The following is a 26,984-nucleotide window of genomic DNA, read 5'->3' on the forward strand; positions in this document are numbered from 1 at the left end:
GAACTTGGCAAGAGGTCTCTCCAAGCCAATATTCCCCAGGAATAATGCCAGTGAAATATTTAGGAAATATTGCAGTATGATTCACTTGGAACTGGGAAAGTTTATTCCACAAATACAGGATATAACCATTGGACAGGGGTTAAGAGGTAACACTTCCAACTTGAAGGCAATGACATAATGTCATTTGTGAAAAACAAGCAGTCATGAGTAAATAATAATAAATATTAAAATCTGTATGTCACTAATAAAAGAGTCATCTGTCAGGCATCACTGCTGTTCTTGGCATCATCTGTATTTATGTTCACACACATTTAAAGGTGTTACTAGGAGAAGAACCTTGCAATCTTTTTTTTTTTTTTCCTTAAAATATCACTCTGCAAGTAAATCTCTGTTTTAAGCTTATCCACCAATATTAGCATAAACTGAAAAAAAAAAGTGTCTAAAAATTGGTCTAATGAGTAACAAATGGAATCAATGAACCAGAAAGTGGATGTTGTTTTCAGTGATAGCAATATTCCAGGGGTTTTGTACATCATCAGTGGATTACATTAAAGCATCTTGGACCCAATTTAACATTTTTATGTGTGAGGTGATGTTGTTGGCCAGTCATTAATTCTTGCTTTAGAGGAGTGGTGAAAGGTTTATTTTCAAAGGTGGAAGGTTTCTGCTGGGAAAGGTGGTGCTTTTCTCTTGTAATACTTCTTTTTTATTCCCTCTTCGCCCCCCTTTTCTGAGCTGATCTTTTACATCCTTAGGTAGTTTTCAACAGGGAAGTGTTACTCTGTTTTCAGATGCCTAGAACCTATGCATAATTGTTTTCTGAGTCCTCTGCTAAGCTTTAAATGAAGAGCAAGTTAATGCTCTAAAATTTTTTTGGCAGCAGTTTCAAAGCAGGGTAAATTGATCTATAAACTAATCCAATTTAGTGGTTAGAAAGTATTGCTGTATTTTGCAATAAGGTTTTGAGTCTTACTATTTCTTTCAGTGTTACCATTATAAAATGAGATCAATTGCTATTATGTTAGAAAAAAATTGCAGAACAGCCACTTCAGTGCTGACTTACCAATATTATTATTTGTACATATAATAATATAATAAAGCTATGTTGTAGCTTTGCAGTTCCTGGAAATTAAAAAAGATATAGGCAAAATCACGTTGTTCAGGTTGTAACAATATTTTTAAGTACCAAATTTCCTTTTTACCCATTCCATAACTGTTAAAGTACTACTTGAAGAACTGCTTAGTTCTGTATCTACCCTAATATGTCATGCAATGATTTAAAAAAGCATTAAACCCCCCTCTTTTTGCAGGTAATAAGTCCCGTGCTTTCCTTGAGGTGTGTGTTCTGTCATCAGGTCAGGTAATGCCTTTAAGAAAGTCCTTAATTGAAGCAGAATACAAACTCTCTGTGGAATTTCTTAAAGGTTGTAGCAATGCCTAAGTTGTGAAGTGGATGACAGGTGATCTGGTAGTGGCATCAGACTAAACAAGAATACTTCAATCAGTTCCTAATATAAAGAAAAATTGACAGATTTATCCAGAGAATTGATTTACCACAGATATAATGTGAGCCTTTATTTTCCGCAGCAGTTCAGCACACCCTGAAAACTGGAAAACACAGAGTACTGCTACTATTTATGAACTACACTAAGTGCATTCTATGAAATACCATCTTCCATTGTAGAGATACCCCTTTAGTCCTTTAAGTCATATTTTATTAGACCAGAGCTGTGCATTAAACACAGAAAATATTTCTAAAGAACAACATGAGATAAAAAGACTGTTTCAGGCTCACATCCCCATTAGCCAGGCGTTTTCTTGTGATGGCATTTACTTTGCTGAAAAAGCTTTTCTGCCTTGACTTTACTAACAATGAATGCTTGAGTGAGGAAACATGGATTACTCAGAATTTTTGTTCTGGGGTATTAAAAGAAATCTTCTTTTCCCTATTAAAGGTTTTGTTGTGTTGGGCTTAAAAAGGAAAAAGGGGAAAAAAACCCCACAAAACAAATGAGTGTATGTGTGTGGGGGAAGAGGTCAGTTATGCTGGTACTTATGGTCTAATCAGGTCTGATCAATGGTGACTTGAATTCTTACAAACTTGGCCTTTAAGATTTCTTTCTTACCCTTTTTCTGTGTGTTCCACAGATTGTTACTGTTATGTGGAACTTGTGTGCCAAGAATTAGGCTCTGTTTTTCTGTTTGTTCTGTAGTAAGACAACTATTTTCTCCCTGTTTGGAATAACTTATGGATATAATTTGCATACATAAGAAAAGGTCTCTTCTTTGTTTTCTCCCTCTTTCTCTCTCTCTTTTGAATTTTTTACTGGAAGTTTAAATGGAGAGGAAAATAAGTTGTTCCATGAAACCAGATGGGAATCTGTAACATTAGCAGCCAAAAACTCTTATGATCCTGTTTGGCTCAATCTGTAAGAATTCTGCTTGTTAGAGACTGGTGTACTTAGAGTAATTTTTATATACAGAATATTTTGCAGTGTATTTCTCCAGACACTACAGATTATTCCTTTCAGAATATACTTATACACATGCTCAGTATGAATGTGATAAGGGGTTACTTTATATATATATATGTATTCTAATTTTCAAACATTTTTAATAATATCCTATAAAGGGTCCAGAACATTGGGTTAAAAAATATTCTGTGTTGTGAAATCCAGCAGGAAAGACAAGGAGTGGCATTGGTGTGTCTGCACTCAGTGGCTCTAGGAAGCCTTGGGGTCCAGGGACATGTTTTGGGAAGTCTTTGAAAGGTAGTTAAGAAAGGCGAATCTGCTGTCCAGAGGCTTAATTTTACTGTACATAGACTTGTACCACAATTTAAAACTACCTAGTGAGCTGCAAATTTAAAAATGAACTTTTATGTACATGCATGGAAATATGGTAAGCCCATTAGAATAGTAATTTGATTTTATATTTGAAAGTGTGTAGATTTGTACAGAAAGATGTATATTCATTTTTAACCACACATCTGATATTTAAAAGACATTCTAGGGGGAAAACTGTTAAATTAATTACAATGTATAAGTAGCTGGTAATGTATTTAATGGATTTCTTTTATTTGCATGTAAGACACCTCTTTTGAAAGCTCTTGCATTCTTATGAATACTGAATTATTTGTGCTGCTTTTTATACTATTTACTATGTATGTCAGAATTTGGATGAAATCAGCTCAGTGAAACACTTTGTTTAACCACAATTTTCTGTGGAAGGCTGATGGTGAAGAGACAGATTGCCTTAGCAGGTGAGCAGACTCAGAGCAGGAGGGTTTTACAGAGACCTCATTACATGAAGTGCAGACTTTCCTGAGCTCCAGTTAGAGTAGGGTGGTTTGCTGTCATTAACATTGCTAAGGGGACCAGTGAGCTTAATCTTTGTTTTGGATTCACACAAGTTTAATTGATATGAGGTGTTGTCAAAAACGTCTTGGGAGCCTCCCAGACAAGCTGTGCTAATCAGCTGGATGTTGTCCAGTCTTTTGTAATTAGGTACATACATCCCACCACAGTATGAGGCTTCTGAGTGCTTTTTGTTCCATGCCCAGGTGCAGCAAAAGTCTGCTTTAAGAAAGATTCTGTAGGTGGGTTGATGGTTTCTTATTTTGTATTTCGCAGTTAGTTTCCCCTTTTAGCACTTTTGCTGCTGGCTAGGTGTAAATGTCACAATTTTACAAGTGAAAAACAAATAGAGTGGAAAACAAACAGAAGAAGCTTTCCAAAAAGATTATTTAAAGATTTTCATTCCTAGACTGAACTTTGCCCATAAGTAGCACAGTGTATAAATCTTACCCAAAATAATAAAGAACACAGTCACAGGTCTCAGAAGCTGCTGTTTAACCCCATGAGTAATTTCCAGCTGTCTTCTCCAGACATGAAGGCATTTGAACAATAGCAGCTGGCCATGTGGCTGCCTTTTAAACCATTTTCAGTAAATCAAATGGAGGAACTGTGTGCTTACAGTTGAAGGATGAGGATTGCTGGAAGCTGCACAGCACATACTTTACAGCAGGAGGTCATGGCTAGATAGAAAATAATCCTAGAAATCCTTGCTAACATCCTTCATCTGTGTAATAACATAGCCAAGACCCAACTCTTCCATTCTGTGGTCGCCTTCATTTTAAAGTATAGATTAGAGATTTGAAAGTCATCAGTATTTGTTTCAACATCTGGACAATGAACACTGTGAAAAACGGCTAGGAAATATTACACACCATGACTCCTTTATGTGTATTTATTAATTCATGGTCTCGTGACACCAATTCAGAACAGATTATAGACTGGAGAGGAAAGATAGGTGAGAGCTTGTTCATTATTAAAATACTGTTGCTGTTCATGCCACATCTACCTGCAGAGATGTTCTGTAAGAGCCTGGAAAATGGGAGTGCTTATTAACAAGCAAAAATAGCAGAGCTATATTAAATATTTTGATAGATAAATGCATTAACACATATGAAATGGAAAACTGAACTTTGCTTTTGCATAGCAGAGTTGCACCTCAAAATGTAAGAGCACTTCCTACTGTAGTGGTCTAACAATGGAAACAGTTTGAGGGTGTTGTTTTCATTTATAGTTGCATGAAATGTGCTTGCAGACAAAATGTTTCCTTTGGAGGTTTTAAGACTACATTTATCCCCTTGTTATTACTTTAATGTATCAGGAAAATTTTAAAAGAAGTGTGTGAAAGTAGGGCTCCTCCTAAGCCAGCATGATGGAAATTTGCTTTCCTTTTTGGTATCCAAACAAAACAAAAGATTTGACTCAAGATTTTAAGGACCCATGAAAAGGAGGAAATACAAAAGCACAATTAAAATTTCACCATCTGCTCACTCTAAATCAGCCAGGGGAAGGGGGAGGTTTCCCTTCTGCACAACCATTATAATCAGAATTGCAGTAGAAAAATTAAGTGGATGTGGAATAGGCACAGCACTCTCCCTTCTCTTACTCGACATTCAAGTGACACTCTGGGCAGGATGAATTAGGAAAAAAATGTAGAGAGCCCCTGCTTGACATTTTCCTCTTCTGTGCAATTCTATCCCTCTGCAAGTGTGTTTTAATGGTTTCTCCCTGCCTTTGGTGTCGCCGTGTTACCTCGTGTGGACCACATGTGAGCACTTTAATCTGAGGCGGAAAGGAACCTGTTTGCCCCATCTGTTTTGGGTTGCACATGTTGGGGCTGCTGTTAATGCTGGCAGCTGTGCTAATGTGTGAGGCCACCTGCCACATGGCAGATACTGCAGCTTTGGGTAAAATGTTTCCCTTTCCTCCTTTTGCTGGAGTTGTAGAGCTCCCCTTTTATAATTTTAAATGTGTCAAAACTATTTACTCTTTGTAAATAGTGATACTCAATAACTCCAGGGTACAAAAAAAAAAAAAAAACCCACCAGAAAGAGATTCTCTAACCTGTGCCATGTGCATCTTTTATATTGATACAGTTTTAGTATGTTGATTATTTTTAATATTTTCATTATTTGCCTGCAGAAGAACTGTCATTTGGTACATTCCTGTATTTTCTGCTTTTAGATGCAGCGAAGAAAGGAGGAACAGATTTGAGCACAAAATGTTACTGCTATGGATTAGCATTTCTGATTAGGTTGGCTCTTTGTTTTTGGACAAGCAGAGCCCTGGTAATGCTTCGTGCTGCCCTGTGGTGCCCCTCTGGGCACATGTGGACAGCCTTTGGGTGCAGCAAGGTGCTCTGATTGCCTCTGCCTCTGTGTGCAAACCACTCACCATATTATACTTAACTACATCCTGAGGTGATTACGAGGATTAATTAATGCTTGAAGCCTTTGAAGACACCGGATGCTTTATAAATGCTAATTATTATATTCAGGTTTGCTACAGCTTAGGGATTAGATCTTACTTAAGCAATAGGTAGGGAAGCTGTGAGATGTATGTGGCAAAGGAGAATTAAAATTAATAAACAGTCATGGAGAGCCTAAGCCTCCCTGCAGCCTGTTTGTGCAGTCCTAATAAATTGCCACTTTTCTAATTTGGTTTTGGAGTCTAATTACTTCTGTTTTGAACGTCAGAAGGAGTGTCTCCTCTATGATGTTCCACTGGGAGCTGCTGTTAAATTTTGCACTTCTAACCCAAATTGCCATTTCTGTGAGAATTGGTGACTATGTGTAGGTACTCTGAAAATGTGGTTTCCTGTTTTCCTCTCTACTGTTTTGGAATGAAACATTTCGTGGCTTAGTGCAAAGCTTGGGGCATCTGTATCACTGAGAGAATTGTCTGCTTCTTGTCTGGACACTGAAAACTGGACAGAACCTTGTGTACTAAGTGCTGGTCCCCTGAATGAGGTTTGTGACTGGTTACTATTCCGTGAGAAAGGTACTTTTTGTAACCTGTGATCCAACCAGCTAGCCCCAGTTTGGACTGGTTCAAAATTTAAGTGCACGTCCAATATCCAGCTGTGTCTGTTTTTAAATTCCACATCAAAGCTATATGAGACTTGGACTATACAGAGCAGATTTGTTTGCACATTTCTTAAAGATTTGTCCATAGCTGAGGTAGGAAAAAGAGGACAGAAAAGCAGACAGTTTTTTTCAGGCTGTTTTATTGCTGCTGCTCTGCAGATGGGCCTAGAGTACCAGCTTCATATTTGCCTGTAACAATGACACATTGCTTAAGACAGAGAATCAAAGTGAAAAAATGGAAAAAAACTTACAAAAGAAAGGTGATCACTGGCACAGGTTACCCAGAAACCTTGGAGTTAGAGATATTCAAAAGCCATCAGGACACAGTCCTGGGCAGTCTGCTCCAGGTGGTCCTGGTTGAGCAGGGGATTGCACCAGGTGACTTCCTAAGGTCCCTTCCAACCTCAGCCATTCCACAGTTCCGTGAGATGGCACAAATCAAAAAGGAGCTGATAGAAAGGTGTAAGGTGGAGGCTGCCACAAAGAACAGCAGAGTTGCTCACAAAGATGAGAAAGTGTGGTTCTGAATTTAAAATCCTCGCGTCAAAGCTGGTCTATTTTACCAGTAACTCACACTCTGAATCATTAAGGTTTTGTGCATCACCTCGATCTATAAAATGAGGATAGTATTTGTCACTGTGTTGTTGCAATGGCAAGGTCATCTGTAGGTATAGTGTGATGTTAAGTCAAGGGTGGCCACAACTCACAGAGGGAGAAAAATGAAGGGTTTGGTATCAAAAAGCTCAAAATCAAACAAAAAACTAAACCAAACTCCTTTCTAGGAAGTAAACTTTTTAAAAGGCAGGGGAACCCCTTTCTTCCAAGCCACTTTTCATCAGTAAGCGTGGTCTGGTGTTACCCTCAAGTGGCAGAGAGAGGGGAGAGGTGAAGCCCCAGGGATGCCTGTGTTTACAGCGCTGGGCAGCAGGCACTGATGCTGTGGCGGCCACGCTGCGCCCGGGACAGCGCGAGGCCAGTTCCTGACTTCGCATGGACAAACGAGTGCAGGACCTCAAAGCTGGCCCGACTAACAAAGCAGTAGGCAGGCACTGGCGTTTGCAGTCAGAACTGTGGATTCTCAAGGCTGCCTAACCTTCTTCTTCAGAGGTTTTGGTTGGTTGGGTTTTGTTTGGGTTTTTTCTACCTCTGATCTTTTCTCTTTGTTCACGCTAATTATGATCCATTAACTTAAAAACAAACCAAAAAAAAAAAAAAGGCAACAAACCCAAACCAAACAGAACGCGCCACCCTCCCGGCGCGGGGGCAGCTCGCAGCCTCTCCCCTCCGCGGCCATCGCCTCCCTGCCGCGGCCCCGGGCGCTCGGCGGGGCCGGGCTCCCCCCGCCTGCCGGGGCGCGGACCGGGCTCCCCGGGCTCCCCCCGCCTGCCGGGGCGCGGACCGGGCTCCCCGGGCTCCCCGGGCTCCCCCCGCCTGCCGGGGCGCGGGCCGGGCTCCCCCCGCCTGCCGGGGCGCGGGCCGGGCTCCCCCCGCCTGCCGGGGCGCGGGCCGGGCTCCCGGGGCTCCCCCCGCCTGCCGGGGCGCGGACCGGGCTCCCGGGGCTCTCCCCGCCTGCCGGGGCGCGGACCGGGCTCCCCGGGCTCTCCCCGCCTGCCGGGGCGCGGACCGGGCTCCCCCATCTCCTCCCGCCGCCGCCGCAGCCCCCGCCGGCCCCGAGCGCGGCTCTCCCGGCCCGCCCCGCCGGCAGCAGGGCCGGGGCGGGGGCGCGGAGCCGCGGCTCCTCCCCGGGGCGGAGGGACGCGTTCGCCGCCTCCCGCCCGCCGCCGCCGCGGGGACTCCGTGCCGGGCGGCTGCTGCGGCGTCTCCGTCCCGTCCGCTGCCGGGGATGTCCGGCGGGGGCAGCCGGCGGCGGGCCGGCCTCTCCTGGCACAGCACTTTCTCTCGCTTCTTCTCCAGGAGCCCACCCGGCGAGGGGACGGCGAACAGGTACGGGGCGCGGCGGCGGCGCGGTGCCACCTGCGCGGCCGGGGGACAGCAAGGGGCGCCGGGCTGAGCGGGGCCTCGGCCCCTGTTGCGACAGCGCTGGGTGGCGGGGCGGCGGGAGGAAGCCAGCGCTCACCGCCCCGCGCGTCCCCGGGCCCGGCGGCGGCTGCCGGGACAGCGGCGTGTCCGGGGAGCTCCGCAGCGGGCTGGAGCGCGGCTGACAGCCGCGGCCGTGCCGGGGACGGCGGCTGTCCCGGGGCAGCGCTGCCGGGCGGGCACGCCGCTGCTGGGCGCAGGGCGGGGGCACTGGGGGCTCCCCGGGAGGCGTATCGGGCACCCCCGGCCCTGCGGAACCTGCTGGGAATAGCGCATCCCGGGACTCCCCCTCCCGGGTGGAACCCCCTTCCTCAGGGACTGAAAGCGGGGCAGGGCGCTGAGGGCTTTGAGGGTTTTGTTTGTTTGTTTTTCAGTTTTCACGCTGAAAGGGTTTTTTTGGACTGGTGTAAATCAGGCGTTAATGCAATATAAATATTACGTTGTGTTTAAGTCTCAATGCAAAATCTGTGGTTTATGGAAACTTGGTTATTAGTAGTTTTTTTTAGTGCAGGGAGACTTTACAAGATGAAAAGGTTTGGAAACTTCTTGCGTGTTTGTTCCTCTTCCTTTTTTTTTTTCTTCTATTTTTTTTTTTTTTTTTTTTTTTTCTTTTTTTCCTGTCTCTGGTGACTGATTTCTGTCTGTAAGTAGGAAAGAAGCACAGATAAGTTTCCTTCAGTTTCTCAGGCAGCCCAGTTGTCGGTCAAGTGAACGAGCATGTTTCTGTGGTGAAAAGGTGTTAACTGCTTAGGCCTTACTTCCTCGGGTGTAGTATTTATTTTTTGCTTTTAACATGTTGGTTTTAATCTGAGTCATTCTTGATAGGGCATGGGTTTGTGTTTAAGCCGGCAGACAGTAAATGCAGTTTAATCAGATAGACACTGGCTACCGCAGTAGTTCTTTCAGTGAAAAGCTTTTGGATCTTGCATTGCAGATTCTCAGCGATCATGGAAAATAGAAGAGCCTATTGCTCTCTTACACTGACCATCTTAAACAGTCTTGCAAATGCACCCTGAGGATTTTTTAACTTTGGAGGCTTTCTTTTACTGTAAGCATTTGACAGTTTCAAGGATCCACTGGTCTTTTATGAGCAGAAAACTTTGCTTTTTTTATTTCGTGGAAAAAAGAAATTGGGAGTAAGGCTGCTGATCAAGGCCATCTTTACAACTGCTGGAAAAGCCTGGCTGTTTTGTCTGGCGAGGGTGGTTGAGATACGGGAGAAGGCAAAGGTTTGTATCTGGCTGAGGACCTGGAGAGGCAATGGGACAGGTTTCATGGAGAGGACGCCTTGCCAGCTCCCTACAGCTGTGGTTTGGGATAAACAAAAAAGCCTAGCGGTCACCTTGGTAAAGAGCAGAGTGATGGCACTTGAGTGGTTTGTGCACTAAATGGCCGATCTGTAGGTAGCACTCATGGTAGACCACCTCCACTTAACTTGTGGCCGCAGCCTGATCTCTGTCCCAGTCACTGTTTCATTTCCTGCAGCCAAGAGGCGTTTCTTCATTCGGAAGCTGGGGCAGTCCACGCAGGTGGGAAAAGGCTCTGGCGCCTTGGCCGGCTTGCTGAGCTCCTCGGGGCTGGCTGCAGGGTGGTGGCCGTGGCTCCTCCCTGGAGGAGGCAGGCGACAGCCCTGTCCATCCCGAGGCCCATTTGGTATGTTAAGGAGCTTTTCCTCGCTGTGCCGGGCTGCAGCGTGGCACGCTACTCAGGAATGCTGACGCTCTCGTATTTGGTTTCCACTGGCAGCCTTCTTCGCACATTAGCGTAATTGCATACATTAGCCCGCGCCGGGCTGGGATCGGTGCCGCAGGTTTGCTCCTCGTGTTTATGTAGCCAGCTCGGCCGTGCAGCAGAGTGGAGCCTGAACAAAGCCCGAGTGCCAGGAGGGGACCGGGCTGCCCTGGTGTTTGTTGTGAAGGTGTGGAGTGCGTGGGCGAGCCGGGGAATGCAGCTTTTGTGAAGGGCTAGGAGAAGTGTATGCGCCGGCATGGCTTCTTCCCCTTCAGGCTGTGGGTAGGATGTGTGTTAGAACCAGACCAAGCTTGATATATGTATCTATATCTCGTGTATAAACTTTTCTGTGGAGGCATATTACTTACTGATGGGTTTCAGAAAAGTGGACGACCTAAGTAAAGGGGGTGGAGGGGGAGCAGTATATCACATACACTCAGTGTGCCTGCACTGACCTCTGGAGATGTGCATTACACTTGATGCCTCTGCAGAGTTGTGGTGGTTTCCTAAGTTTTAAAAGCATGCAGAAATGAGCCTTTATCCATCCAAAAGTCATTCTCCATCTGCTCCCACAAATTAGGCGGTGGTGGGTGGCTGGAAGTTGCCAGCTTTCCTTCCCCTGTGAGCAGAGCTGCCCTCTTGCTCCAGACCCTGTTCCGATTTATCTGTAAAAACCACAGGAACCAAAATGCAAACCTACCATGACCACGGTTTAAAATGGGAGGAAGGGGATGGAGGGAGTTACATAGTTAGTTAATCAGTGTCTTAGACTCTCTGGAGACCTCATTTGACAAAAAGCTGATATTAATAACTTGCCCTTACAGCAGTTTGTAGATCTGATGAACATGAGACTCACTGGAGGCTAACTTGTGGAAAAAATAAGGTGCACAGGTTAGTTGCAAGTTTTGTGGTAGCGAAAAGCACAGCACATCCCTTAAGAGTTCATTCACTTGGCTTTGGCATAAAATGCAGCCAAATGGAAAGCCTCTCCCCCCCAGTGCTTGCCTGCTGCTTAAGTGTGTTCTTCAGAGTTGGGGCTGCTTTGAATGGCTGCAGTGCTCTTCATCCCAGGTCTTTGTCATTGACTTCCATCAAAGGCAGTCATGCTGTACTGGACTATTTGCTGTTTTCAATAATATACAATTGGTTATTGGTTACCACAGTGTTTGTCCTAGAGTAATCTAAATCCCCAGAGTAACAAAACCCAATTGCATTTGCACTATACTAATAGGAGTCATATAATTTAAAAATTTTTTTACTAATACATGTATCTTTAGTCCGTCTGGAGGAAAATACAGCTTTTACACAGTAAGTCTACACTGTGGATGCTAATTGTTCTTTTGCGAATAAATATGACCTTTTCAGGGGGGTGTGACACTTTTTACTGGGTGTTAAGTGTTTAAAGGACATCAAAATGTCCTTTAAACTATGGGTGCATTTTATTAGTTATTCCATGCAGTGTTTAGCAGGCTCATTTCAGATTTCTCTTTTTCCCTCCAAATGGTGTTGACTCATCACAAAACTACCAGCGCAAGTTTGGTTTGTCAGAATATTTTGTCTGCATTGCTGAAGGGACACCAAACAGGGAAAAGCAACCTTTTATCTGGTTTAGAAGGATTTTGGGGGCTGATTTGTTTGTTGGTTTTTTTTTAGGGCTGAGATTATTGTTCATCCATTCATCCATTAGTATCTTACTGAGGGCTTTCACAGATGAAGATCTTTGTTTATTCTGCCTGAGGAGAGATTAGAGAGTCTTTTTCTTCCTTTGGGACTGCCAGTCATTGTTCCTGTTTACAAAGAACATGTATTTTTGTAGTTGTAAAAACTGTGCGTTTGAAGGACTGTGGAAAATGATGGAAAAGGGAGTAATAAATTTCAAACCTAGTTCCTCTGAAATTGCTGCCTCCTGGCTGAGTTTGACTCAGATACCATTGACATCTTTGAAGAAATCCATTGTCTGCTGGAAAAATCAGTCTCTGCTTTCTAATAAAGAACCTTTTACTTTCAGAAGCCAGAGCAGGATTCTTTGTTGTTAAAATTTACCTTATTATGAGTCTACATGAGGGATGGTGGTTTGTGGAACCAGCAAGAGCAACACTTCAACCATATAGAAGAATTCAAATTAGATTTGCCTAAGTAAGGTGCATTATGAAAATTTTCTATACATTTGTTAATTTGGGGTTTCGTTCTTGCTTTTTGCTTCCAAGATTTTTTCATTATGGCTTCCATTGCAGGATAATTCAAAATATTATGAAAGGCCCTGATCCAGCAGGGTACCAAAGTGGTTGCCTGTAATTAAGCAGGTAAAGAGTTCTGTGCACTCTAGTGGGACTGCCTGCTTGATGAGAATGAGGCACATACTTGGATGTCTCGTGGGACTGAGACCAGGAGGAGCAGGGCCAGCAGCTGGCCATGTGTGTGAGAGACATTTCCTGAAGGAAATGTTACTAGAACCTTAATTATAATAGAAGCGCTCCTTGGGAGAAACAAAGCAACACGCTTTTCCCACTATTTTAAATGTTAACAGCTTTTTCTCCTTTTCCAGTTGTTGGATTAGGTGCCAGAGTTAATGCGAGAATATTTCCAAAACAGCTACAAGACTGTGGTTTTAAGGAACAGTTTTGCAAAGACGAAAACTCCTTGGTCTTCTCCTCTAGTGAACAAAAGGCTCCCAGGTGGAAAAAAATTAAGATTCCAAAATGTGTTGCTGTAGGGATTGTATTTCTAATTATTGTAACTTCTCGAAAGAGTGGAAACCCAGCTACTGCTTTTAATTTCTGGGGGGTTTTGGATTTTATACAGTTAGTATATACTGTTATACTTGCAGACAGTAGCACAGCACTGGATTGCTCAGGCTTTAACTGAATTCTTCTGGTATTTTAATTTTCATTTCTAATATAATTTTTATCTGTTCTAACTGGCTTTGCAGTATCACTTTTGAAGACTTAAGGTCAGAAATATTGGCTTCCTTACTCATTTTACTTTCTCATGTCAGTTTCCAGACACAAGTTATAGTCTCCAGTGGTGTTATGTTACTGTGATTTCATGACTTGCCTTATTTTGAAATAGAATGTTGTTTTTCTGAATGTTCCACTGCTTCTTAAGTTGATAAACTATTTTTCCAAAGGCAGCATATCTGCTTAAGCAGCTTGGAGGTTTTGAGGCCTAAGTGTGTAAACACCTTGGGGATCTGCGTTTCACCTATGGACAGTGTTGTGTTGGGAAAAAATGTAGGCAGAAGTTATTTCTTGGGAGCACACGAACAGAAAAGGCAGAAGGAACTGCAGTGATAAGATGCTTTTATTTTAAGCATCAGTTATGGGCTGCAAATTTGGCCATAAAGCTTATTTTGATAGGAATGGAAAATGCCTGCCTTCAGAACAAAAGAGGGAACTTTGGTGTCTGTAGGATGCTTCCCAGTGTATATTTTGTGAGTAAAAGATAGGAGTTCTGGGGAGTATTTTCTCAGGTTTTCATAGTTGCCCTTGTAACTCTACCAAAAGTTTTCTCCTCCAGCCTGACTAGAAGAGCTCGCTGCATTTTACTGGTGACACCAGTCTCTCTTGCTTGTTTTTTCTGGGATGCTTATTCTTAATGAACCTTTTTGAAATTCTGGTATGCTCTGTTCATCAGTACAACAGTTGCTGCTGCTTTAAGGCTGCCCTGGATTACTTATTTTTTAAAAATATCTCCTATTTTTATGCCATTTTGTAAGTACCACTGTTGATCCCCCACCCTGCAAACATGCCCTTTGAAAACAGTTCTATTCCCCATTAATTCGATAAATGTAACCTTTATAGTTCAAAAATCTGTTTCTGATGTGTTTGTGTTAGTGACCAGTAACATATCTGTGTCATAGGAATGCTGGAAACTGTCTAACCAATCAGACTGGCAAATAGGGAGCAGATTCCACAGCAGGGTTGGTTACTATGCCTGACAGATGCCAGAAGGAAAACCTTGATGTAATCTGGTATAATCGCACTGCCCAATATTGGAGTAAGCTCTGCTTGGAAACATTTTTATTTCTTTTTCCAGCCTTTGTAGAGCTCTTCAGTTCCCTCACATGTAAAACTGATTAAATTATTTAGCAAGGGTCATCATATTTATTTCACTTAGTTCTAGCCTTTAAACTTAAAGGTACATGTTCAGTCTGATGACATGGTTTGGTTCCTCAACTTTTTTTCGTGTAAACTTTCAATGTAAAATGAGGCCTGTCTGCATTTTTTCTGAGGTATTTATTTTCCATGATAGCTTTAGTTGCTCATTTTTGTCTTCATTTAATACTAACACACTTTGTGTAGCTGATATAAACCATGCAACACAGCACTGCTATTGCAGAATGTGCAGCTGACCCAGCTTTGCTGCACAAGCAAAGAACAGTATGTAAATCAGCAGCAGAAACAGGTCTGAGAGGAAAAATTGTTTCAGTTAAAACAATCTAAATTGCTTATTGCTGTCTGTAATCAAACCAGTTTCAAAATGAGGATAGTTTAATTGAATATAATACATTTTGTGCTATTTCAACACTTAAATTAATCAGCAATTTTAACACTTCTTTTGCCTAAGTTCCCGGCACCATTTTCTCCTCCTTTACCTTTCTCTGCTTTCTTCTCCTCTTCCTCAGTTTCCCTTCTGTATTTGTTTTAAATGAAATAGCAGCTTTGCTTTCCTTTGACCCTCCAATTTCAGACTCAATAACTTGTTGTTATAATTACCATTTGTCTTAATGTCTTCAATCCTTCTCCCCTATGTGTGTGGCCTTAGCTTAAGCACAGAAACAGCAGCCAGAAACTTCACATTCAGATTTCTGTGCAAAATTCTCCCTCTCTCTTTAAGACAAGCTCCAACAGCCTTGCCAGAGACTAGAGGCAGATTTTGTCGCTGCTCCTGCTTTTTGGTTTCCCAAGAAGTGTGTTAGCCTGGGAATCTTGCTGGGAAGTTCATTGGAAATTTTTCATTTCAAAGCTTTTTGGAAAAAGACAACATTGTGGTTTTAGGGGGAGGGGAACAGAGTAAAGAGGTTTTAATTAATTTAATTCATTGGGTACTTTTGTTCTAACATGCTAGTGTTTTTATTTTCTGTTAAATACTAACATACTTCAGCTGTCACTTGATGGACAAGCCAATTTTTTGCATTCAGTTGACTTCCTCACATCCTATTGCCTCTGAGCTTTACAGTAATATTTTCCTTTCAGTTAATTTAACAAGTGGTTACTGTAACCTTGCATATATCCCTCAAGGCACCGGCAAGTTTGACTCTTAAAATTTTGACTTTTTAGATAGTTCTGATAGTTCTCCTGGCTGCACAGCACACAAATGGCTTCACAAGTGTGATGATAGTGCCTAGAGGAAGGTTTTTTCCTTTAAAGTATATTTTATTTAGTTGGATTAAAGGGGAACGATACAAAACTTGATTTACTAAGTCTCCCAGGTGACCTGAGAAGTTAATAAACATGGTATTGATTGTAACATCACTAAAAGATGGGAGTTGTCAAGATCAGTTTTGTTTATGAGATTACAGCTTCTCTTGACAAACTGCTGAATGTATCATCCTTAGATGCTTAAGAGCTGACACTGATGCCCCACTTAAAATATTTGCAAGTGTAATAACAGCAGGCTTAAACTCAACATACAGACAAATATAAAAAAAAAAACAGATGTGATAAATAATTTTCTACTTGATCTGTTTGAAGAAAATGAAAAGGAAGTGGTTTTGAATCAATTTAATATCTTCACAGATGATTTAAAAGAGCACAAAACTGTAGCATGTGAAGCTTGCAGATGATTAGAGCAAAAAGTATGGAAATCACCATGTAGATGACATTGGAAGCAAACTAAGTTGTCGTGGTTGACAGCCAGTTAAACATGAGCTGCCAAAGTGGTGGCTCAGAGAAGAAAACATGATTGTCAGGTGTATAGACAACAAAACACATGTGCTCTGTGGGTTCTTTGGTTACTGCAGTACCGAATCCCGTTTTGGTGTCCATGATTTATCGTGCAAAAGATGCTGGCAAACTGAAAGGGGCTCTGGAAAGAGCTTCAGAACAATTTGATGTCTGAAAAACCTCCCTCACAGAATAAAGTGAAGTAGCTCAGTAGCATTTAGTCTTGAAATGACAACGTTGAAGTTTGAGGAATGACTCTGCCTCAAGGAATATAACCAGATGGGAATCAGATTTATGTGCTTTATATTATAGTAGACCTGTGGCTTCAAGAAGTTATTTGAGAGCTTTATAATCTGTCCCACATAGATGTAGATTTATTGAGAGATGAGACTTGAATAGTTAAGCCTAATAAGTAGTGAATTTACTAGTAGTTCACATGGAGAGGTCTTATTTACAAATATGGTCGTTTTTCCATAGTTTGTTGTTTTTCAACCAAAGCTCATAACTTGTCGTGTGTTACAGGCCTGGGTCAGGTCTCCCTCGGTGCAATTTTGTAATCTAAATTATGCAGGAGGCCAGTTGCAGTAATCATAAGGATCTGTAGGGCAAGCAGGGTACTGGTATATATATAAAAATATTAATTTAGAAGTCTTATTTTTTTGCATTCAGCTTTTTAATTACTGTAGGAGCATCCGTGGGTCTCACCTTTCCCAGCAAATTACCGCTTGGAAACTGGAACAAAGAAGAAACCAATACTAATCAACCTATGGCTCTTTGCAGTTTTATAAAAAAATTTGCATTACTACTGCTGGTTTGTGGATATGGTGTGAGAGTTCGTGTAATGTGCTGAAACTTCACTGAGGTCTTGCACATCTATATTTGATGGTATTATTAGACTTGTGGATTTCCACTCATTTATTTTCTTCAGGGAGGCTCTTGCACAAATGGATTTTAAAGTTCCAGGTGATGAAATCCTTGTTTCAATGTTCCTCCATTGAAATATCCTTCTGGAAGGTCAGCACAGAACGTGCAACAACTGTTGGCACAAAGTAAAACTGGAAAGAAGTCATGACATCAGAACCACATGAGGTGTATTTCCCAGAGGGATGTTAGATTTGTTTAGAAAGGAAAGGCAGGGGTCAGGAGCTGGCATTACATCCCAGAATGCTGAAATAAAGAAAGTAAACCTGAAAACCATCTTTGAGGTTGAGCATTGCTTCTTTTCTTAGCATTACAAGTCATCACATCAAATGGCTCCTGAGTTAATCTGAGGAGAAAAAGCAGTTAAAAACAAACAATGCCTTATGTGGTAGCAGGGAGGGTTTGGCTACTCAGGGAGTCATCTCTCCCTAAGAGAGAGAAGATAGCGAAATGCTGGAGCACTCTCCTGTCTGGTTACACGTGAACTGCGTGAAAAATAAATGCTGGAACTGCTGCATTGGAAGGGATTTGATTCAAACATCCAGAAGTGCCGTGGTGGTGCTGAACTGAAGTTCGGCTTTAGTCAGCTGTCCCCGTTTCCTTAAGGGAGTGCCCGTGAATTTCCCCCTTCCCAAGCAGCATCAGGCAGTCCCTGCCTTCTCCTCATAAAAGGAGCCTAAAATGTCACAGGAATGACTTTCAGTTTGAAGAACTCAGAGTGTGGTCAGTCTCATCTAAACTTGGGTGTTTGTGCTTTATTACTTGTGTGTTTCCTGTAGCTTTTGTTGTTTTTTGGGGTTTTTTTATCTGTCACAACACATTCACAATCTGCTGCGTGCATAACATGGGTGGGGTGGATTAATAAAGGAAGAAGGGGACGGGCTTTTAATTTGCGAGTTCTGAGGGATTGTTATGAAGGACAGGGCTGGAGGAAGCAGACTTCTCACACCATACAGAGATGCTGTGAGGGCCTTTTGAAGATGTGATTGTTTGTAATTGCCTTGTTCTGTTTATAGAGGCAGTTGCATAAGACCTTGAAAGCCGTGTACTTAAATATGCTCCATTAAATTGCTTTTTTTTTTTGTCTTGACTGTAATCCCTCTTGTAATCTCTTTTTGTGTGAGCAGCAATGTAGAATGTGAACATGTCTTGCTCATAAGAATCACTAACCTCTCTTTCCAAAGCATAATGATTAAAAACTTGGACCACAAACCTGCTGCTGGTTCAGACACCACCTGTCCAGGTATTACAGAAAGGTCAAAACAGAGGCAGCGACAGAGGAACAAAAAGCAATAGAAAATAGCACAAAGAAAGTTTTGTTCAGAAGATACGAATGATGCCATTCTGTAACTTAAATTTAATCTCGATGTGTTAAAGAATAAGTGTGATGCTAATCAGGTTAGGCATGCTGGCAAGACAGTAGAAAGAGCAGCAAGACAGCTGAGGAGAAGAAATCCCTCTAACCTTCCCCTAAACCTTTGCTAAAGATTAATCTATCTCTGTTGGATGCACTAATACGTAAGAGAAAAAGGAACATCTAGCAGAAATAGCAACAGAAGGGCAGTAGATTACGTATCTGAGAGGCTTGGGTGTCTAGAATTAATTGTGACTCTGTCTTTTTATTTACTATTTCCATGCCTTTTTTTTTCCCCTTTAAATCTACAAAATGAGAATAGAATCTGTCTAAATATGTCAACAAGTGTTTGTGACAATTTGTAACTGACTGCCTGGATAGGTAAAAAGCCCATGGAAGCAAGCTGGCAGAGGTATTTTCTTTCTTCCTAAAATCGCGCTTGGCTCTTTTACTCCTTAAAAGCAAAGACGAGTCCATTCAAAACTTGAGTTAGTGGAGGCCTATTTCTGGGTTTATAATGTTAACAACAGTGGTTTGTGAAGCACAGAGGTGAAGATTAGTTCATTTTCCTGACTGCACCAGTGTGCAATGCTCTCCTGAGAGGTGGCTGCTCTGTCGGTGGGTGGTTGAGCACAAGCCTGACTTTAGATGTGTTTAACTAGAGACATTGGTGGTATCTGCTGTGCCAAAGTGCTCCAGAAAGGCACTGGAAAAGCTGAAAATTCTGTGGAGCCAAACTTTATAAATACAGCTGTAGCCCTAGTTCACAGTGGTGTCGTGGATGCAATGATGAGAAGATGTCTGTGGTGTTTAGGCTGTAAAAGGTAACCTTGCCTCTTAGAGACAGACAAAGCCATTTTATCCTAAACAACCCATGAGGCCTTTGTGCAGCAGAGAAGTTTTTGTGCTGTAAACTTAGAGCTTTTTGTGCTGTAAGACTCAAACCATTTGGTTTCAGTCAGAGATGCGTTTAGAGCTGGGCCCTGGCTGAGAGTTCACACCACAGAGGTTCTGTGGTGACCTCAGGGGCAGTGGTTTGTCCTTCTTGTTCCTGCTCAGTGACATTGGGTGCCCCGTCATTGTGCTGTCAGAAGTCACTGCACTGTAAACTGGATCACAGGGTGGATTTTTCCTCAAGGAGACCTCTCCCCCCCTCTCGATTTTATTGAAAAATGTCACCCTACTGAGAGCCCTTTTTGGCTGAGTTAAGGATGTAGAGATAACTGAGGTTGAGGAGGAAGGAGTGGAGATTTCTGAAGCTGGTTCTGCTGACAAAGTCAGCATGTTTGAGGAACTACACCCTAAAGCAAAAAGTTAAGGAATGTAGAAACACTAGAATATAAACCATGAAAGGGTGTGGGGAAATGCTTCCAGAGTTAGGGTTATTTTATATTGGAAAGGAAAGTTTTGATACTTTTTTTTTTTACTTGTTGATTTTTAGATGCTTATCTGCTGAATTGCATTCTTTCAGTTTTGGCATGTATGCTATGGAATTTCTATGGCTGACTAGAAGAAAGTAATGCAGACATGTATTTCAAATATAAACAAGAAGTAGGAAAATGAAAAGAAGTTATTGGGAGAAGAAACACATGATGTAAAGGGAAGAACATGGGCAAAACCAAGGGATGCAATAATTCAACACTGGTAATGTGTGCTGGCAGGACTTAATGAAAGCAGGGATCTTACTTGTGGTCTGCTGACCAGTTCCATAAAGAGTGATACACTGAATTTAGGAAGAATGTCTGGTAGACATCAACCTCATTATTCAACTCTTAAGTCCAGGGACTTCCTGTTCATGTCAAATGTATCAGCATCAGGAAAAGCCATATAGATCTGAGAAGGGTGTTTTGGCTTTTTGTTTGCTTGTTTGTTTTAACCAACAACAGAACAAAAACTAGGAGAGAGAAAATAGGTTATGTACAGAGAAACACTTTTATTAATGTGCCAGGCTGCCCAGAGTGATTGTGACATCTCCTTCATGAAACACATTAGCAGTAGAAGAAGTTAATAGGTCAGAATATTAATTAATTTGCTCTGTCTTCCAGGGAGGCAAAGAACAGCCAAGACTTTCTGTCTGATGCTCTCCCTGAAAAAGCATCTTTGTGTTTATGAATGCATTATGAGAGATTACCTAAGGTGATGTGAAAGTACATGGTTTTCGACTTGGAGATGATCTGTAAACGGGAGGAAGAAGCTTTTCTTTTGATGCATCTGAAAAGATGCAAAAGACCTTGAAAAACTTAATTTCAGAAGGGTTCTATCTACTGTCATTTTTATTCAGGGAATGCTGTCTCTGATCAGCTGAGAAGGAAACTTATATTTAATCAGAGTGGCTTTTGTATTTTGTGTGTATATCAGTGTATACTGAAGGCAAATGTCTAATCCACAAAAGGAAGAAAACCTTTCATTTCGGGAGTCTTACTGAGACGTGCTTACCTGTGGTTTATAGTCAGGAGCAGTAGGAGTACAGCAGCACCTAATTCCTGCTCCAAATCCTGGCAGAATTTCATCAAACTGGTAATAATTTTTTTCTTATTTGAAGAGTTTTCAGTTCATCTCTTCATATGAGTTCAGAAATAAGGGCTTGTGCATTTTTCAATGGCAAAGTTAAATGTTTAAGACTGGTGAAGAAGGGTATTCAAACTGATTATGAATTAATTGAAGTGCTTACATGATAAATTAGCACAACATTATTTTTTTTCGTGTAATGGTACACAATTCAGGAACAGATGTCCATTATTAACATCACCTAATGTTTTCCTTGATAATGTTTTTGCTTTTAAGTTGCATGTAGCATAAACATTTTTATTAAAATGTTCTTTGCTGGTCTGTGTGTGAGGATGGTTGCAAGAACTGGGGTTGAGGGCAGGGATTTGGTTCCCTTCATTCCAAAGATGAACTCTCAAGAAAATGCGGATGAATTTGGTGAGTTGCCCATAAGGACACACATGATTTTGGACTTCTGACTTTTAAAATGGAACAGGAGGCATTGCCTTGATAATAAACATGCACCTGTTGTCCCCTTTCTAAAATCTGTTCTGCATTTGCGTGGCCCATTGGGCATGTTCAGTGAGGAGTTGTTCAGTGTGGTGGCTGTGATTTGGGATGATTCCACCTGCCAGGAGTACGTTCCACTTGCTTACAGCCCTTGGAATGGGGTGTGCCTTGTAGCTGCCAGGTGTGCCAGGTGGTCCTGTGGCAGTGAATGCTGCTGTGGTAGCTCACTGTTCAATTACAGTTGAAAAATTATACCCAGGCATGGAAATCTTGTTATTTTTCAGCTGGAAGAGCTGAACTGCAGTGTGCTGTTACTGAATGCTTGAGTATTCACCTTTGTATGAGGTGAAACAGTCGTTATGGTTCTGTCTTCAGCTTTTTGGGGCTTGGTTTTTCCAGTTACAATATCTGCAGAATATGTACTACAGTTTGGAAAATATGTTTTTCTGTCCTTCTAAATTAAAGCTCTGTAGTGTGTAAATTGAATGTGTTGGCTCTTGAGAGGATCTGAATAATGCAAGTACTCAGCGTTACAAAATATTTTTGCTTTTCAGTTCTGAAAACAAAGGGAGTGAAGCCATAAATTCAAAGAGCAGCCAAAAGGAAAGCACGACTCAGCCTGCACTTTTGAAGGTAAGATTTTTATTGACTAATATTTATTTATAATATTTAGAAATAGTTTATTTGTTTGTTTGTTTGTTTGTTTGTTTGTTGTAGCCACCTCTACTTGTGACTGTTGTTAGAGTTCTGATGTCGGATGTGCTCCCGTACTGCAGTGTGGCACCTGATTGCCATATTCTGGGTTAGGGTCCCCTATGCCAGGGTTCTAATGTATGTGCAGAAGACAGAAATACTGCCTGTGCTTCACATTGTTTGAAAAAAACCCATGTGTTTAATTACAGGAAAGAACTGGGGCTTCAGTGCCAAATCTACATGCAGTTAGCCAGTGAAGAAAACTAATATTTTTATCAAACCATGTTTTCAGGCATTGCTCTAAAGCACCATTTCCATATAATTTATGAATATCTAACCAGCAAGTCTTTGCTTGCCTGAAGGTCTGCTGGTTGCCAGCCAGAGCACTGTAAGATCTTTCTGCTGAAATTTGTCTGTACGTTGGGTGCTCCTCACCAGTTACCCGTGTTAATCATGCTTGTCTTGTCCTGTAAATGTTGCACTGCAAGCTAAGGACATGTTCCTCTGTGATCAGGGCTTTCTCCTGTAGCACCAGACACACCTCTAAAGTTGTGCTTAGATTCAGCCAAATATTATAAATAATTATGTACAGGACAGGTGAATAACAGCTGTCTTTGCTCCTGTCACATCTTGCCGTGCAAGGAGCTGTTCTAGTGATCCACTCACTAAGCAATTTTGCTTGAACTTTTGTTCCTTTTCAGGGTAGTTTCAGTTCAATGCAGATAATATGGTGGCTGCTTCCCCAAGAGGGGCTTGGCTATTCTGCCAGATTGATTTGTAGGCTTCATAACACACATAATCTGAGATTCCTACTGCATGTTGCATTTACTGAGCACTCATGGTGTGTGGAGAAGAAAGTGCTTGCCTTCTGTAGGCCCTCAGACCCTGTGTAGTTGCATCCTCAGTATCTAGGGACCTTTGGTTTGGGTTTCACCAAAGTTGGAGACTTTGCAGTTGTCTCTACAAAGACCCCAGCAGGGTTATTTGCTCAAGAAAATTTTGACTGTGATTTGTCTACAGCAGGGTGGAAAACGGTGTTTGTTCAGAAGCTGAGTGGATTTGAGCCAACTCTGTCAGTTCAGAGCTCCTGGAAAATGCCACTGCATGGCTTCCTATTACCATAAATTGTTGAACTTATGCCTTGGAATGCAGGCAGAAAGGTTTCTGATAAACCAGAGGAGATTCTATCTACTATAATAAAAGAAGAAAATTTTCTCAGTTTTAAAAGAATGTTATTTTTCTGTGTCAGATCATTAAAAAATTCCAAATGAGATTTTCCTTTGGAGGAGGGTTTGGACTGAGGAAGGGGAAGCATTCAGCATACGTGCACAGCACTTCAGCACTAGGAATTGCTTAAAAGGAAATATGAATAGGGCCAGGTCTCAAGGAAAAAGCAGGATGTGTAGGTGGAGCAAAGCAAGCATAGCAAGTTTAAGTTACCTAAGAGTATTTCTTTCTTGCCAAAAACTAAATCTGATTAATTTTTTTTTAATTTACAAAAGTCACAATTCAGAATCTTTCCTTCTGAATCTGTTTCAGTAGTCTTTTACTCTGAACTCTTATTTTTATAATACTGTACTAAAAGCTAGTGCCAAAATTAGTGCTGTAAAGTTTTTTTTTCCCAAGTATCTGATCTCCTCTTTGTCTTGACATAACTTTTTATTTCATTATATTGTTTCAGACCTATGTTAAAAAGCCTAAAACCATGACATTGTCTTTGAAATAATACCTGGTGTTTGTACAGGCTTTAGGAAGAAGGTGTGGTTTTCGTATTACTAGAATGTGCTGGTTGTTTAGCTGTACTGAGAGTTTCCTGTCTGACTTACTTTCCTTTTGCTTAAGCTGATCAATAACCTTGTGATACACTTGAACAGTTTCATGTGCATGGTCGTGAGTACTTTGAGTTAGTCTAATTTTTTATCTTGTATGCACGGAAATTACAACTAGATAGCAAAAACTTATTCAGAGGAAGTAGAGAAAGTACTGGTTTTCTGATGCTCCTCCCAGTACATTTTCTGAGGAAAATACTTTTCTGTTTTTCCTCTCACTGCTGTCTCAAATACACTCTTGAAATTTGGCAACACCACAGTGGCCAAAGTAGACTGTCTTCTGTGAAGATCACCAGACTGCACCTGAGCAGTTGGAGAGAACTGGTGCTGTCTTAATTGTGATCTTGGGATAATCTTAAGAGTCTTTCCAGCCTAAATGATTCTGTGAAAGGTATGATCTGTGTTATTAGAAGATGCTTCAGGTTTTTTCATCCAATCCTCAAGATTACTGTAGGCTGACAAAAAAGTAGTTATGGAAAGTGCGCTTTATGGAGAATGTCCGAATATGTAAGTGGATCAGTTTGGGGCAGGTTTCCAAGCATGCCCTTGTCTCTGAGCTGTGCTTCTACCTCAGCATTTCAGGTGGATGGTGACTAAAAGTGAAACCGTGTTGTGTCTGTGTTAGCTGTCAGCAAGTTAATGAGCCATCCTATTTCTGATAGACTTCCATGCTGTGATTTTGTATATTCATTGGCCATCTCAGCAGGAGGCCGGGGGCGAAATAGCAGAGGAGCTGTAAGTCTCTGATTTAGCAGCAAAGGTCGAATGTCTAAATTATAAGTGACTGGGTGAGTGGAGCTGGGAATTGTGCCGAGCTATGGTAGTTCTTTGACTCTTTTGAGTGCTTTAGACACCACTTCTGTACTTTACCCCAGTTACTTTTTCCATACAATTAAATATTTAGCTCATAAAGGGAAGAAAAGATACTTTAATATGCGCCTTTTGAAAATATTAAGCCTAATTTTTCCGTGCACCAGCGGGGCATTATCAGTCAGCACTCGATCACTTTCAAGAGAATATTACTGAAATGTATTTGCTGTTAATTGATTGCAGAACACCACCTCCACCCAATATTTATTTACAGATTTTGTTTTGCTTCTGTTTCTTTGAATTAGGGCTATAAAGGGTGTCCATTCTGGATAAACGCTCCATTTGAGCAACATGATTGTTGAACAGATGGTTGTGTGGATGTAAACAGCTCTTGAACTTCGTGTTTAGTGTACTAAGTATCTGCACTACATGGTACACGTTAGTATATCATTAACCTCACTTTTAGTGCTACAGGGACTTTGTTTTCAGAGGGAATATTGCAACAGTGTTCCTTGAAAAAGTGTGTTTTGTGGTCCATGGATATCCTTCCTGTAGCAATGCATGGAGAAAATACCATATTCTTCCATAACTCATGAGGAAGGAATTCTTAAGCATCTCACCACAGGAACCACCATGTGGGCTCTGTAAGGCAAATGCAAAAGTTCCAAAAAGTAACTCCAAGTCTGATACACAAATGTATAATTTAGATTACAGGATTTCTAGTGGCATCAAGTATTCTATCACTTGGCCCATAGGCTCAAGCCTGAATTAACCTGAGACAGTCTCAGTCTTCATAGAAAACTCAGGGGCAGAAAGTACAGGAGCGATTATCAAGTCTGTTCCTGTGCCCCAAGGTGAGATCTCTGTATCTATGTCATACCTGATAAAAGTTTGTCTGACTTGTTCTCAAAGACCTCCAGGGATGGAGATCTCTTAAGATCTCTCCAGCCTCATCAGACAACTGTTCTACCAATTTCGTAGACCTTATAATTAAAAAGCCTTTTGCTTAACATGCCATCTAAAGCTTCTGTGCTACAAATTAAACCTTTAGCTAATTGTCCTCTGACAAGTACTCCTGTACACTGTGAACATGGAGAAGAGATTATTCTGTAGCTCTGCTTTCTCACATGAATTTCATTTCAAGGTAACATAAAGATAGCTGTATTTAAGCAGGAGACATGGTATTAAATTTTGATGGCAAGGACTGCAATTATGTGATAAGATGGAGCCAGCTTCTTTTTGGAGTTGCAACGGGTACAAGTTGGAACATGGGAAATTGCAGTCATCCATATGAATTTTTGTTTGTTTGTTTGTTTTTTACCCTTTACTATAAAAGTGGTTACGTATTGGAACAGTTTACCCAAGTGAGTTGCAGCATCTTTATGGCTGGAAATACTCAAAACAAAGCTGGATGAACCAGAGCTGCTCTGTGCAGGAGACAGACTGCATGACCTCCCCAGCCACATTCCTTTCAGCCTAATTTGTGCTGCAATTCTCTGTCATAAAATTTTTCATCCAGTGTGCCAGTTTACAAAATATGTTTTTAGAAGTCACATGAACTTGCTGAATCTAAGTTGCTGTTCATACTGAATATCCCTTATTGTGACTATAGTTTTAAGTCTTACAAAAGAGTTAGAAATCAAAATTAGACCTAGGGTCTTAGTTAACTGCTTAGTTAACTGTTTTCCATATAGCATGGGGTGGGGATTTATATTGTCATGGTTTTACTTTATATTGATTTTATTTTGAAAGTGTCATCACTTTAAATTTCATCACCAGTTATCTAAGTAAGATCTGCTCAGGCGGTCTGTGAATTCCTGCTAAATTCCTGACTTAATAATTAGAAATCAATTAGAGAGGGATGCTTTGTCTTTTGGGAGTCAAGGGAGATGGACTACTGCTGCCAACAATGAATTTTTGAAAAACTTGAGGGTTACTTTTAAAAGAACCTTTGTTGTTACTGCCCACAGCAACAAATGAAAGATAAAACAAAAATGGTTTTGGAGTTTGTACAATCAAGATTTCTCTTGTGAAAGCTGAAGCAGATCTTTTTCTCCTCAGCTGTGATGTAGACTTTTGTTGAAATTAAATTTTATAGCTAGTACCTTTTAGTTTCCCGGGACACTTTGTTAAACTGATGGTTAGTGTTAACAGCTCTATGTGCTGAGGAAGATACTTCAAGATTGTGCCATCTAAAGTTCTGGTAAATGCCACTGTCATACTGACGCTTTTTGGAAACAATGATCTTGAAATGTGCTTTCCTCTCTACTACTTTAGTTCTTCAAAGA

The 26,984-nt window shown here is 41.4% G+C and overlaps 1 protein-coding gene across 1 annotated transcript in view; it reads left to right on the forward strand.

Moving 5' to 3' along the window:
* The first annotated feature begins 8,208 nt into the window (after positions 1-8,208).
* Positions 8,209-26,984, forward strand: part of CRYBG3 (crystallin beta-gamma domain containing 3) — an 85,477-nt gene continuing 66,701 nt past the window's right edge. The window contains exons 1-2 of the mRNA XM_066340830.1: positions 8,209-8,383; positions 21,919-21,997. Coding sequence (XP_066196927.1) covers positions 8,283-8,383; positions 21,919-21,997 — 180 coding nt within the window. The 5' untranslated portion in view covers positions 8,209-8,282. The remainder of the gene's footprint in view (positions 8,384-21,918; positions 21,998-26,984) is intronic.

The sequence above is a fragment of the Sylvia atricapilla genome, chromosome 2 (assembly GCF_009819655.1).
Source record: "Sylvia atricapilla isolate bSylAtr1 chromosome 2, bSylAtr1.pri, whole genome shotgun sequence".
Lineage (NCBI taxonomy): Eukaryota > Metazoa > Chordata > Aves > Passeriformes > Sylviidae > Sylvia > Sylvia atricapilla.